At 40.1% G+C, this 15,735-nt stretch overlaps 1 protein-coding gene across 8 annotated transcripts in view; it reads right to left on the bottom strand.

The window, feature by feature from the left end:
* Positions 1–15,735, bottom strand: part of NSD1 (nuclear receptor binding SET domain protein 1) — a 158,908-nt gene that overhangs the window by 41,238 nt on the left and 101,935 nt on the right. For all 8 annotated transcript variants that reach the window (XM_075998474.1, XM_012787320.3, XM_012787318.3 and 5 more), the window contains 3 exons: positions 15,060–15,203; positions 10,429–10,552; positions 2,926–3,126 (listed from right to left, as the gene is read on the bottom strand). In XM_075998474.1, coding sequence (XP_075854589.1) covers positions 2,926–3,126; positions 10,429–10,552; positions 15,060–15,203 — 469 coding nt within the window. The remainder of the gene's footprint in view (positions 1–2,925; positions 3,127–10,428; positions 10,553–15,059; positions 15,204–15,735) is intronic.

Here is a 15,735-nt window from a genome sequence, read left to right as displayed (position 1 = left end):
TAGAAGGAACACTAGGAAAACTGATGGATTTTTTTGTTTTAAAGAAGAGATGGGGTCTCACTGTCACCCAGGCTGGAGTACAATGATGTGATCATAGCTCACTGTCTGTAACCTCAAACCCTTGGCCTCAAGCAATCCTCCCACCTCGATCTCCCAAAGCACTGGGATCACAAGCTTAGGCCATGGAATCCAGCCAGATGATGGATTTTAAATACCCAATTTGCCACAAAAGCTCAGACAGGTATTATGTAATAAGTCTACAAAAGGAATCAGATCCAATAATTGTCAATGAGCCTTTTTTTTTTTTAAAGACAGAGTCTCACTCTGCTGCTGAGGCTAGAATGCAGTGGCATTATCATAACTCACTGCAACCTCAAACTCCTGGTTCAAGCAACTCTCCTGCCTCAGCCTCCCTAGTACCTGGGACTATAGTCACATACCACCATGCCCGGCTAATTCTTCTATTTTTTGTAGATATGGGGTCTCACTCTTGGTCAGGTTGGTCCCCTGGCCTCAAGCAATCCTCCAGCCTCCCACCTCAGCCTCCCAGAGTGCTAGGATCATCGGAATGAGCCACAGTGCCCAGCCTGGCCTACCTTATTAAGGAAAGCCCAACCCAAACTGCTGCCCTGACTTCCAGGAAACCTGAAAACAAGACCAGACTAAATGGGGGGAGGGACAGGACACTAATCCCTGCCTGGTATTCTGTGATTCTTAAAGCTTCTCCGGTCACTTCACCTACTACCCATTCCAGATGAAATACATTCCCTAAAATACTTCACCAACTCAAAATGATCCCTAACTACGTAAATGCAATCGGTAACAGCAATCATAAAGGAGAAGGCAGCTGATAGTTAAACTGCAAATATATATAGATTTTTTTCTTTTGGCATATTATGGAGGTACAGATTTTAAGGTTTCAATAAATGCCCATTTCCCCCCCTCCCCCCAAAAGTCTGAGTCTCCATCATGACCATCCCCCAGATGGTGCACATCTCACTCATTATGTATGTATTGCAAATATATATATATTTTTGAGACAGAGTCTCGCTTTGTTGCCCAGGCTACAGTGAGTGCCGTGGTGTCAGCCTAGCTCACAGCAACCTCAAACTTCTGGGATCAAGCAATCCTCCTGCCTCAGCCTCCCGAGTAGCTGGGACTACAGGCATGCGTCACCATGCCCAGCTAATTTTTTCTATATATATTAGTTGGCCAATTAATTTCTTTCTATTTATAGTAGAGATGGTGTCTCGCTCTTGCTCAGGCTGGTTTCGAACTCCTGACCTTGAGCAATCCGCCTGCCTCAGCCTCCCAGAGTGTTCGCATTACAGGCGCCTGGCCTATTTTTTCTTTTTTAAAGACACGGGGCACTGTATTACCTAGGCTGAACTTGAACTCAAAACTTCTAGGATCAAGCGATGCTCCCCCCCCTTCAGCTTCTTGAATAAGCTGACTAGAGGCAGGTGCCACCATGCCCAGCTAAACCCCATTTTGAGACAGCAATTTAAATGACCATACTAAGGACTGATGAGATTTATAGGGCCAGGAAGTCATTTTACAAAAGGTACTGCCAATCTGATTAAAAGAAAAGTCAAAATAGAATAATTAACCAGGTATGGTGGCTATGTGCCTATACTCTGAGCAAAGGAGTTTGCTCACCTGAGCAAAGGAGTTTGAGGCTGTTGTGAGCTATGAGGACACCACTGTACTCTAGCCCAGGCAACAGATTATTTTTTGGAGGTTCTATCCTTAAAAAAAAAAAAAAAAAGACAAATAAAGAAGTCAACACTGCTTAATTTCGCACACTCAAATCCTCCTGGGAAAAGTTGGAACTCTTTTGGCACAGAAGCATTTACTACTATAGACACAATATTTGGCTTTTAGAAAAATCAGTAAGAGACCTAATATTACTGAATAGAAAGAAAAGACTTTTATTTTTATTTATTTATTTTCACTAATAAGAAGTTTTAAAACCTATAAGCATAGATAGTTTTCGAAAACTAACTAACCAACCTAACTGTGAAGCAGAAATAAGTTTCTAAAACAGCAGTTTCCATTTAAAAAATTAAAACAGGCTGGGCACAATGGCTCGCACCTGTAATTTTGGCACTTAGGGAGACTGAGGCAGGAGGATCACTTGAGGCCAGGAGTTTCAGACCAGCCCGGACAACACAGCAAGAACCTGTCTCTACAAAAAATTTAAAAATTAATTGGGCATGGTGGTGCGTGCACATAGTCCCTGCTACCCGGGAGACTGGGGCTAGACGCCTGAGGCTGCAGTGAGCTATGAGGACGCGAGTGTGCTGCAGTCCAGCCCAGGTAACAGAGCAAGACCCTGTTTCCAAATACACAAAACCCCTAATTCTGAACTGATATGCATTTCCAAACCCTATCACATCTGTCAACCAGAGATATAAGGACCCACAGGGGAAGAATACACTTTGGTCTTCTAATCATATAGAGAAAAAGGACATGCAGCAGAACCCCTTTGCAAACCAAATCTTGGCCAGGCATGGTAGCTCATGCCTATAATCCTAGCACTCAGGGAGGCCAAGACGGGAAGATCACTTCAGGAGTTTGAGGATGCTGTGAGCTATGATGATGCCATGGCACTCTAGCCTGTGCAACAGAGCAAGACTCTCTCTTAAAAAAAAAAACGAAAAAAAAAAAAACAAAAACCACCCAAATCTCTAATTCCAAATATTTAATACTACCGCTTAACACGAGGGCTCCATAGAACATAATGTGGTGGCTGCTAAACTAGTTCATCACTAGCTTCTCTCCCACATACAATGCTGGCATTCTCTCCAACTGACAAAAGCTAAAAAGAGGCATGAAGAGACATGCCAGATTGCATTTGAAAATATCTGCTGCCAAAGAAACTGAGGTACTAGAACTAGATTGGTGTATAGGAGAAATTCGTACCTTTTGATGCAGACACACTGGCTGGATTAGCAGCATGGCAGGTTATACAGATGTGGAGGGAGCACCGGAAGCCTTTGTTTTGCATGACAGTGGGTGGATACTTCTGGACACACTCTTCATGGTAAAACTTTCCACACAAGGGCAGAAGGCACCTTTTGACATCTTCTCCATTCTGTTTACATACAAAACAGGTATGGATTCCTGAAAAAGCAAAAGAAGGTAACAAATTAACACTAATTCAAGAATCTACACAATGGTAAACTATTAGGTGAAACTTAGTGGAAAACTTCATAATGGACTGATCAGGCTGACAACATCTGAACCAACTACTAAACTGCTCAATATCACAAAAAATGAACAATCTGACAATACAGGTTTGGTGATGTTATACAACAGGGAAGTACACATTGTCTTTGAGGCATCCTTGCCAAAAGAAAAAAACTGACACTAAATCCAATCCAGTCTGTAGATCTACATACAAGATTATAGGAAATATGGAGGATGGAGGAACAAGTTAAAGGGACACCACAAGGAGGCAACCAAATAAATCTGGAATGTGGAAAATTTAACAGGAGAAATGACCATGCTTCAACAAACAAATGGCATTGAAAATTATGGTGAGCAGGGCAGTACTGTTATAGATTAAGAGAAATTTAGAAGACATATTAAAAAGTATAATACAGGGACTTTATTTGGATCCTGATTTAAAACACTGTAAGAAGATACCTTTGAGACAAATGAGAGCGTATAAAAATATACTGGCTGGTAGACGACACATAAAAGTTGCTGTATATTCTCTTCTTACACATTGAATATATTTTTAAAAATTGTATCTGGACTGGGCACGGTGGCTCACACCTGTAATCCTAGCACTCTGGGAGGCTGAGGTGGGTGGACTGCTCAAGGTCAGGAGTTCGAAACCAGCCTGAGCAAGAGCAAGACCCCGTCTCTACTATAAATAGAAATTAATTGGCCAACTAATATATATAGAAAAAAATTAGCTGGACATGGTGGCACATGCCTGTAGTCCCAGCTACTCAGGAGGCTGAGGCAGAAGGATTGTTTGAGCCCAGGAGTTTGAGGTTGCTGTGAGCTAGGCTGACGCCACGGCACTCACTCTAGCCTGGGCAACAAAGCGAGACTCTGTCTCAAAAAAAAAATTGTATCTGTAAAAAAACCTTTTGAAACATATAGGGGAAATGAGGCAGAAAATTGGTAAGTAATGAAACCAAGTGACGAATACATAGAGATTCTTTACATTGTTCTTTCTACCATTGTGTACGACTGAAGATTTCTGTAATAAAAAGTTAAAAAGGAAGTATTCAACCTCTCTCTGAGATGCAATACAATGTATGGAAAAGAGCCTAGACTTAAGAGGCAAACAGATCTGAAGCGGAACCCTGCTGCAGACACTTGCTGAAAATAGGAGCTCATTCAAATTACCCATCTTATCTACAAACACTGAGATCACCCAGCTAACAACAATTTTAGGAAAAACATTAAAATATGTGTTTGTAAAGAAATAAATTTAGCCTGATTACTGAATAACTGGGAGTCATTATTTAACTAGAATAATCTAAACAATGATATGGTGACCCTATTGCAGGAAAACAGGGTGAGGCACAAGCAATAAAAAATGACTCCAATTTCTTATTCTCTTCATCTTTACTGAAACTGGAAAACTTTTTCCTATTCTAAAAAATATTAACTTCTCGGCCAGGAGGGGTGGCTTACACCTATAATCCTAACACTCTGGAAGACTGAGGCGAGAAGACTGCTTGAGCTCAGGAGTTCAAGACCAGCCTAAGCAAGAGCAAGATTCCATTTTTACTAAAAATAGAAAAAATTAGCCAGATGTGGTGGGGGCTCGCCTGTAGTCCCAGCTACTTGGGAAACTGAGGCAGGAGGATCCCCTGACCCAGGAGTTTGAGGTTGCTGTGAGCTAGGCTGACGCCGCTGCACTCTAGCCTGGGCATCAGAGACAGACGCAATCTCAAAAATACGTGAATGAATGAATGAATGAATGAATGAATAGATAATAGGACTCAGAGAGTCAGAGAGTGGGTGAGTGAGTAAGAAAAAAAATAACATAACAGTGTCTCTATACTTCATGTCATATGCAAAAATTAACTGAAAGTAGATCATAGACCTAAATGTGAAACTTAAAACTATAAAATTCTCAGAAAAAAACATACAAGAAAAATCTTTGTAAGACTGGGTTATGCAAGATTTCTTAGAAATGACACCAAAGCATAGTACATAAAAAGAACAAATTGATAAATCAGATATTATCAAAATTAAAAACTTTTGCTCTTTCAAAAATACCAGTAAAAAAATGAAGCCAGGCATGGTGGCTCACATCTGTAATCCTAGCAGTTTGGGAGGCTGAGGCGGAAGGATTACTTGAGGCCAGGATCAAAATCAGCCTAAGCAACATAGTGAGACCCTGTTACTACCAGAGACACACATAAAAATTAGCCAGGTATGGTGGCACATGCCTGTAATCTCAGTTACTTGGGAGGTTGAGGCAGGAAGATTGGCCTGAATAACAGAGTCAGACTGTGTCTAAAAAAAAGAAAGAAAAGACAGACAGACAATGAAAAAACAAATCATAGATTGGGAGAATATTTTTTAAGGTAACTACCTGATAAAGGACCTGTATACAGAATATATAAAGAACTTGTAAAATTCAACAATATGAAAATAACCTACTTTTACAAAGATTTTGACAGATACTTCATAAAGGCACATGAAAAGATGTTCAACATCAGTCATTAGGGAAATGCAAATAAAAACCACAATGATTCTCCAACTTTCCTTCACAGAAGCAAAAAATAAAAAAAAAAGATAAGTGAAAAAAAGTATTAAGAAATTTATAAATAAAAAGAAAAAAACCACAATGAGATATCACAACTCCAATTAAGATGTGGTGGCTTACGCCTATAATCCTAGCACTCTGGGAGGCTGAGGCAGGAGGATGTCTTGAGGTCAGGAGTTTGAGACCAGCATGAGCAAGAGCCAGACACCCGTCTCTACTAACAACAGAAAAATTAGCTGGGTGTTGTGTCATGTGCCTATAATCCCAGCTACTTGGGAGGCTGAGGCAGGAGAATTGCCTAAGCCCAGGATTTTGAGTTTGCTGTGAGCTAAGCTGACACCATGGCAAGTGACAGAGCAAGACTTGGTCTCCAAAAAAAAACCCAAAAAATATACAATGAGATACCTCTCAAATGACTAAAATTTATTTTATTTTATTTTAAATACACAGTAGGAACATTTATTTTAACACTTCTAAAAGATATTTCTCCATGCCTGATGATTTGATATAAAAATCAAACCCATCATACATTCCCCTAAATGACTAAAATTCCAAAGACTAATACCAAGTGTTGGCAACGATATGAAAGAATTAGAACTCTGATATATTGCTGGTGGGAATGTAAAATGGCACAACTAATTTAGAAAACAATTTGGCAAGTTCTTAAAAAGTCAAACATATACCTACCATATGATTTATTTATTTATTTTGACACAGAGTCTCACTTTGTTGCCCAGGCTAGAGTGCATGCCGTGGCATCAGCCTAGCTCACAGCAACCTCAAACTCCTGGGCTCAAGCAATCCTTCTGCCTCAGCCTCCCAAGTAGCTGGGACTACAGGCATGCGCCACCATGCCCTGCTATTTCTTTCTTTCTCTCTCTCTCTCTCTCTCTCTCTCTCTCTCTCTCTCTCTCTCTCTCTCTATATATATATATATATATATATATATATATATATATATATATATATATATATATATGCTGGCCAATTAATTTCTTTCTATTTATACTATAGATGGAGTCTCACTCTTGCTCAGGCTGGTTTCAAACTCCCGACCTTGTGCAATCTGGCCACCTCTGCCTCCCAGAGTGCTAGGATTATAGGTGTGAGCCACCAGGCCCAGCCTGCCTACCATATGATTTAGCCATTCTACCCTTAGGTATTTACTCAAATGAAAAGATAATGTGTTCAAAGACTGCAATGTTCTTAGCAGCTTTATTTATAATAGCCTGAACTGGAAAGACCCCAAACTTTGGATCAACAAACTACAGTAAATACATACAATGGAATACTACTCAGCAATAAAAAGAAATAAACTATCAATACCACAATAACATTGTTGAATCTCAAAATAATTATTCTGATGGTTTCATAGGTTTATGCACATATACATATATCAAAATCTAACAAACTATATACTTGAAATACAGCCAATTAACCTCAATAGAGCTGTTTTAAAAAAAAGACGCTATGGCTCACGCCTGTAATCCTAGCACTCTGGGAGGCTGAGGCTGGCAGAATGCTCAACGTCAGGAGTTTGAAACCAGCCTGAGCAAGAGTGAGACCCAGCCTCTACTATATAAATAGAAAGAAATTAATCAGCCAACTAACATATATATAGAAAAAATTAGCTGGGCATGGTGGCGCATGCCTGTAGTCCCAGCTACTCGGGAGGCTGAAGCAGGAGGATCGCTTGAGCCCAGGAGTTTGAGGTTGCTGTGAGCTAGGCTGACGCCATGGCACTCTAGCTGTGACAAAGCAAGACTCTGTCTCAAAAAAAAAAAGAAAGAAGAGAAGAGAAAAGTAGAAAAAGAGGATAAACTACTGATACACACAACATAGATGAGTCTCAAAAACATTACACTTGGCCAGACACAAAAGATTATATACTATTTTACTTCGTTAACATGAAACTCTAAAAATGATAAATCTAATCAGTTGTAACTGAAACCAGATCATTGGTTGCCTGCAGTTGGACATGAGGATTGTCTGGGATTGATCGTGACAGAACATTGTAGAGTAAAAGAAAAGTTCAAATCCTTCATTATGATTATGGTTATGTGGGTGAATACATGTTATCAAAACCTATCAATGCACATGCTTAAAATGGGTGCATTTTATAGTAGGCAAATTATCAACAATAAAATTGATTTTTTATTAAACACACTGACTGCCACACCAGAAAAAATTTTTCCCTCAGGCCACATATTTTACTAAAACAAAACAGGGGGTGAGGGGTGGGGGAGGCATGGGCAATATACATAACCTGTACCCCCATAATACACTAAAAAAAACAAAAAATCTTGCACCTCTGGCAAAACTTAAAAGAAAAAACCAAAACAATGTTTTCTAAGATTTTACTTTTCATGGTTTTCTGTGCATGTGTTACAGAATGCAATGGAATCCACATTTTTAGGATTAAATAGTAAATATTATTTGTAACAAAAAGAACATGAACAAGTTAAGAGTTTCACAAACCAAACTGCAGGGTTTTGCTTCATGAGGCTCTAGGTTCAAAACTAGCATGAGTTAAATACAACTCACATGGCAGTCAATGTGTTAAAAACTGCTTTACCTTAGATCAACATGTTCACAGGACATTCCATCATAATAAAGATATGACAAAACTGAATTATTAATACAAAAAAAGGTAAGAAGACTTTTATGGGACTAGGAAAATGGAAATACTAATATATATAAAAAAATTTTTCTAAATTTCATTTTCAGGGCTGCATGGCACTATTTCCCATAAAGATTGAAAGCTCAGCTAAGGGAAGGCAAAATAAACCCAGATCTCATCTTCCAACTTTTGATACCAACTTGCTGAAAGTCGCTGCAAGAAAATAAAATAAATGCCCTAACCAATAGTGGCCTGAATCTGACACAGCTATCTATTTACACACATGAGTTAATTCCACCCCATTTCCCTCCCTACAGCTATACTCTGCCATTCAAGTTAGAAACAACAACCATTCCCATCATTCTCTCCACGCCAAGAAAAAACTGCTTTAGCTCCTGTCTTCTGCCTCACAACTCCACAGCAAATTTTCATCTTGCTACTACCTTTTCACCTCTTCTAAAGTATCCTCTCCCGTCTCCGTGACTGTACTCCACCATTATTCCCTCTCCTTTGGCAGAAATGTGGTTCTCTACGCTGGTTCTTAACCTCCATCCTAAGAACACTCAACATATGATCTTCCTTCCTACTGAGCCTATAATAATCCTCACTTCAGCTACTGCCCTTTCTGTTGAAGTCAAACTTTTTAAAGAAGTAATGTACACTGCTATCCATTCACTGTTCAATTTAGTTTACTGTGGCATCCTCTGGCGAAAAGTGAAGCATTTTCTCACTGCCAAACACAAAAGCCTCCAAATCTCGAGACCCTCCTCCATACTTTTGCAACATCCGTCCCTACTGATAACACCCGACTCCCATGGCTTAACAGGTACTAACTAGCTCCTCCTCACCTTCCAGTTAACTCCTCAGAAGAGGGTATCCCCACGTACTGTCACTGACCCTCTTCTCACTCCGCTGATGCTTCTCTGTGGGCAACATTATCCACACCCATGGCTTCAATGACTCATGAGCATAAAATCTATAGTTTCAGCCCTGATTTCTTCATTGCTTAAATGCTGTAATGTCTACACATAATGCTTTAAAAAAGGAACACAGTACAGCTTATGAGGTGCCTCAAAAGCTGGTCTGAGCTGACTGCTCCTGTTTTCTGACCCAATCTATAAGTTATAACTCTCCAAAGAATTTTCTTTTTTTATAAACATTTTTATTAATATATGATGCACACGCAGTGAAGTGCACATCCTTAGCATATAATTCGTGAATAATCATGAAGTAAACATACCCATGTAATCACTATCCAACACGAGTTGACTTAAGAAATATATCATCAGTGGGAGGCCAAGGCGGGTGGATTGCTCGAGGTCAGGAAACCAGCCTGAGCAAGAGCGAGACCCTGTCTCTACTAAAATAGAAAGAAATTAATTGGCCAACTACAAATACATAGAAAAAATTAGCCGGGCATGGTGGTGCATGCCTGTAGTCCCAGCTACTTTGGGAGGCTGAGGCAGGAGGATTGCTAGAGCCCAGGAGTTTGAGGTTGCTGTGAGTGAGGCTGATGCCACGGCACTCTAGCCAGAGCAACAGAGTGAGATTCTGTCTCAAAAGAAAAACAAAGCAAAACACAAACAAAACAAAACATCACTAGTAACAAAGAAGTAACCAAGAAGCCCTCCTAGTCATGGCCAATGCCTCTTAACTAAAATATCTTAAACTCTAAATACAATGGCCTATACTCCCTAATTTCCAAATATTTCACACTTTCATTATTGGAACTTGTACCCTTCCTCTTCTCACAATAGTTTCTTTCTATTTCTCTCTTAAACTCAAACCAGGTATCTTTCTCTATGGCATTAGTTCATCTCTGCTCACACTGCACTCAGGATGTATCTCCGGTATAACACATTTTGAACTGTACTATGATATCCAGATATTATTCACATGGCAGCTCTCCTGAGGGTCGGGGTAACAAAGCACCATTTGTGTGTCTATAGTAACTTGGCCCAATGTTGCTATAAAACAGCTTATCCAATATTATTGAGTTTTTTTCCAGAAAAACTTAAAAAGTCAAGCATTCCTTGGAAGAAGACTTTTTTTTCATCTGCTTTACCTGTGCGACATTCATTGCAGATAAATTTTCCTCTTGGCATTTCAGTTAATCCAAGGCACTCCAGGTGGAAAGCCCCACAGCACTGAGCCTCACACAACAGCAGCTCACCCACTTTCTCACAGTTCTGTTAAGAGAAAGAACACAGATCTTCCTGTAGAAAAAGGGTTTTTTAAAAATCCCACGTGGAAGGCGTTGAAAGAGGAAAGATTAAAAACTGGGCTGGGCGTGGTGGCTCACACCTGTAATCCTAGCACTCTCAGAGGCCAAGGCAGGAGGAACACTTGAGGCCAGGAATTCAAGATCAGCCTGAGCAAGAGTGAGACTCTGTCTTTACAAAAAAGAAGAAAAACTAGCCCAGTGTGGTGGTGCATGCCTGCAGTCTCAGCTACTCGGGAGGCTGAGACAGGAGGATCCCTAGAGGCCAGGAAGTTTGAGGTTGCAGTGAGCCATGATGAAGCCACTGCACTCTAGCCAGGGTGACAGAGTAAGACTCTGTCTAAAAAAAGAAAAAGGTAGCTTTACCAGAAACAGACACAAGAAATACCACCACTCACCAAAGTAATATTTAATTATTATCTCCTCTATGCCAGGCACCACAAGGTCTTTGGTTCTTGTGGTTTTTATATTCTAGGGATAGAAGACACAATTAAACAAAATGGGAAGATATCAGATGATGATAAGTACTAGGTAGAGAATTCCAACAGCTACTTTGGATTGGGTGACTAGAGATGGTCTCTTAGACATGGCTCTGAGTGACAAGGCAGCCACATGAAGATGTGAAGGCAGGGCCAGGAAAGCAACAAGCACAGAAGATCCACCAATAGAAAAAACCTATGTTTTCCTGTTTTTCAATGCTTGAGAATCATGAGAAAAGCCAGAGTCACTAAAGTAAACAAACATTAGAAGTGGCAGAAAATGAGGTGACAAAGAGGCAGGGGCCTGTAGCTGTACATATTTATTATTCTAACTGCAAAGGTGTACTATTGGAAAGCTTTGTCAAAGGAAGGCTAAAATCAGGTTTTCATTTTTAAAAAGATCCCTGACTACTGCTACATGGAAAATGAAAGGGTGGAAAGTGAGAATAGAGCAAAGAGACAAACCAGGAGGACAGCGCAATGGGGTTCAAGCAAGAGATACTGGCCGGCTAAGCTTAAGTAATTACAGTCCCAAAGAGCCCCCACCAAGGTCTCAACAGCCCTTTGAGACATGTCTAGAACCATCTCAGAAAGATCACCTTTCTCAGATGATCTCATCGAAGACAGGGCATCACTTAAGACAGAGGCTTAGGAATAATGATATGGATCCTTTTTTGTTGTTTTGTTTTTCACTCTTTGCAGAACTCAGTCTAAGTAAATGCATATGTCTCTATGAAAACATTATAAGATTTATGAAAATTTGGCAAAATTCCAATATGCATTACTTTTTATCACTCTAACACCCTGAGACTTGAATTAGCAGAAAAATGCTAAAAATTTTTAAAGCCCTTATATCTACTATGTAAGGCAAGAAACGGGAAATGTCACTAAGCAAGTTCTATCTACAAGAACTGAAGAAACAGAATACGTCTTGGTCACTTAAAAACATCAAAGTTATCCTAACACTTTGGGAGGCCGAGGCGGGAGAACTGCTTGAGCTCAGGAGTTCACGACCAGCCAGAGCAAGAGCGAGATTCCTTCTCTACTATAAATAGAAAGAAATTAGCCAAACAACTAATAGTACAAAAAGTTAGCCGGGCACAGTGGCACATGCCTGTAGTCCCAGCTACTCGGGAGGCTGAGGCAGGAGGATAGCTTGAGCCTGGGAGTTTGATGTTGCTCTGAGCTAGGCTGATGCCAAGTACTCTATCCCAGGCAACAGAGTAAGACTCTGTCTCAAAAAAAACAAAACAAAACAAAAACAAAACAGGCCCGGCGTAGTGGCTCATGCCTGTAATCCTAGCACTCTGGTAGGCCGAGGGGGGCGGATGGCTCAAGGTCAGGAGTTCAAAACCAGCCTGAGCAAGAGCGAGACCCCGTCTCTACTACAAATAGAAAGAAATTAATTGACCAACTAAAAATATATATCCAAAAAAAATTTAGCCAGGCAAGGTAGCGAATGCCTGTATTCCCAGCTTCTTGGGAGGCTGAGGCAGGACGATCACTTGAGCCCAGCAGTTTGAGGTTGCTGTGAGCTAGGCTGACGCCACGGCACTCACTCTAGCCTGGGCAACAAAGTGAGACTCTGTCTCAAAACAAGCAAACAAACAAACAAACACATAAAAACAAAAAAACCCAAAAAACATCAAAGCTGAAATTTAAAAAGCTTTAGGAAGAAAGGCCAGAGAGGCAGCCCAGGATTGAGAGGGAACCAACCCCAGGGCCTTAATCTACCTATAATCTGCGCTATTCTCAAATATTTGACTCTTTATTATCTACTAATCACACATAAACACTGAAAAATGCCATAAATGTTATATATTTATCTATATATATTCAGAGTGCCAATGATTTAAGTGTTCACATACAGTAAACAAATTTATATTTATAACTTAAATAGGAAAATTTCAATTACAATATAAATTGAAGAATACATTTCTGAAATTAACTAAATGTTATGGACTAACGCTTTAATTGGGATTGCCATGTAATTTACCTTTCACTTGGGAATGAAAGGACATGCTAAAATAAATTATGCCAGGACGAGAGATTGACACAAAGACTAATCCAAATAAGCCAGGACCATAGGGCCAACCAACCTTTAATCGTTCTTTGGAAAAAAATGCTTGTAAAATATATTCACAGTCTGATTTGTCTCACTTAGTACAAAATGGGCATCCTGTCTTTGAGGATTAACACTGGGAGCTAGTCGAAATATGAACAATTCTTTACAAAAAATAGTGAGGCCGGGTGCGGTGGCTCACACCTGTAATCCTAGCACTCTGGGAGGCTGAGGCAGGTGGATTGCTCAAGGTCAGGAGTTCAAAACCACCTTGAGCAAGAGTGAGACCCGTCTCTACTATAAATAGAAAGAAATTAATTAGCCAACTAAATAAACATATACATATACATATATATATAAATAAAAATTAGCCGGGCATGGTGGTTCATGCCTATAGTTCCAGCTACTCGGGAGGCTGAGGCAGAAGGATTGCTTGAGCCCAGGAGTTTGAGGTTGCTGTGAGCTAGGCTGATGCCACAGCACTTTAGCCCAGGCAACAAAAGTGAGACTCTGTCTGGGGAAAAAAAAAAAATTAGTGAAAATGAAAAGTCAAAGAAACTGGAATGAAATTATATAGGCCACAATAACATCTTCTGGGAGTGGGCTAATATTTTAGTTGTTTCAGTTAAGAAAGAATAAAAAGAACTAACATATGAATATAATACTAATAAAGAACAAATATCTGGCCGGCTGTAGTGGCTCATGCCTATAATCCTAGCACTCTGGGAGGCCGAGGCCAGAGGACTGTGCCTGAGATCAGGAGTTTGAGACCAGCCTGAGCAAGAGTGAGACCCCGTCTCTACTAAAAAATAGAAAAAATTAGCCAGGTGCAGTGGCACATGCCTGAAGTCCCAGCTACTTGGGAGGCTGAGGCAGGAGGATCACCTGGGCCCAGGAGTTTGCGGTTGCAGTGAGCTAGGCTGACGCCACGGCACTGTAGCCAGGCAACAGAGTGAGACTCTGAGACTCAGAGTCTCAGAGACTTTTGAGACTCTGTCTCAAAAAAAAAAAAAAAAAAAAAGAAAAAAAGAATATCCCCATATTTTTATATGCCAAATTTTAAGAATTTACTTAGGGTAATCAAGATCATAAAAAGAGAACATATCCAAAGCATTCATTCAATTGACTCTACTCCCAAAGTCAGATGAAGGTTCTTTAACAATAAAGTGGAATCACATCTCTCAGAAAGGCAATACAACACAATGTGAAACCCAGACTGCAGAGGTGTGAATCCAGGCCCCACTGTGTGATGTAAGCAAGCTATTTAGGCTCTCTGTAATTCAGTTTCCTCATCTGCAAAATGGGGATGATAACAGAACTCTACCTTATGAGACTGCTATGATGACTAAATGATATAACATTTGTGAATGCTTAGAACAATACTTGACACATAGTAAATACTGTATAAATACTTATTAAATAAATTGAAAAATATAGGTGACAGATTTTCCTAAGTCACCACTTTATTTATTTTTCTCATTTCATCTTATTTGATTTTATTCAGCTACCCGTTCTGGATAAAGTCACCACTTTAAAGCAGAGAAACAAAACGACACCAAAAAAATCTCAAGGCTAAAATCACCCTTGAACATTTCCTTAGAAACCCAAAAATACGGACACTGCGAGAAGCACAGAATTATGTTTGACCAAGTAACCACAGTTTCACAACTCCCACCTCAGACCTGTTTCAGGGAACACAGGCATTCATGGGCTAGGAGGGCAGGTGGTTGGTTCATTAATACTAAGCTATTTCTCTTCCTTGCTTTTTTTTTTTGTGGGGAGGGGAAAGAGTTAAATCTTTAAAGGAAGTGACTTCATTGGAATCATCCAAAATCATTTTTAATCTATCCATGATAAGGTCATCAAGAGATGAAGAGGGCTTCTTTTAAAAGATAAACATGCAATGAAAATACAAGTGGGCTAGCATCGTCTACCTGGCAAACATTCTCCTTGAGTGCAGCTCCTCCACCGCGTTCACCCTGCATTCTTTTAGAGGCAGGCATCCCAGGGTCTTGTTCTACACCCTCCTCAACAGTCTCCTTGGGGCTTCCGGTCGTCCTGTGTGTCATTAGTTCTCCCTTGCAGAGAAAAAATAATGTCCGAAATCTGTATTATTGATGTCTCCTCCATCTGACCCCCTCCCTCTGAGCTGCTATTTGTCTAGCCATTAAGCACTTACAGATGTTCAGCCAATCACGCGGGCGGACTGCATGCAATGTTAGTTCTAACCCTGCTGTGATTGGGCGGGTAGTGGGCGCCTCATGCCCTGCCACTAACTGCTCTGAGGCTGTTCCACTGGAACTTTTTGAGCTGTTCCATTTTAAGGTTTCACTAAGGGAGAGAAAACATTCTTAAGTTTATTTGATTATTTATTTGTCCTTCCAAGATCAGTGTTTTCCTAAATAATGCCCCCCTTGGGCATTGTATTCAAATTGTCCTGGAAAGAAACATTCTGCATCATAATGTGTGATGCTGACCTAACTTAAACTAATTCTCTTTTAAACTTAATTGGAAACTTAATCAGAGATAGCATCAATGATTGCACTGATGCTCTGCAAGGAAATCTACCGTTGTTTCCTGAAAGCCAATGTTTACAAACATTATCCAGAA

This window comes from Microcebus murinus, chromosome 28, assembly GCF_040939455.1.
Source record: "Microcebus murinus isolate Inina chromosome 28, M.murinus_Inina_mat1.0, whole genome shotgun sequence".
NCBI lineage: Eukaryota > Metazoa > Chordata > Mammalia > Primates > Cheirogaleidae > Microcebus > Microcebus murinus.
This window is presented reverse-complemented; position numbering and strand designations above follow the sequence as displayed.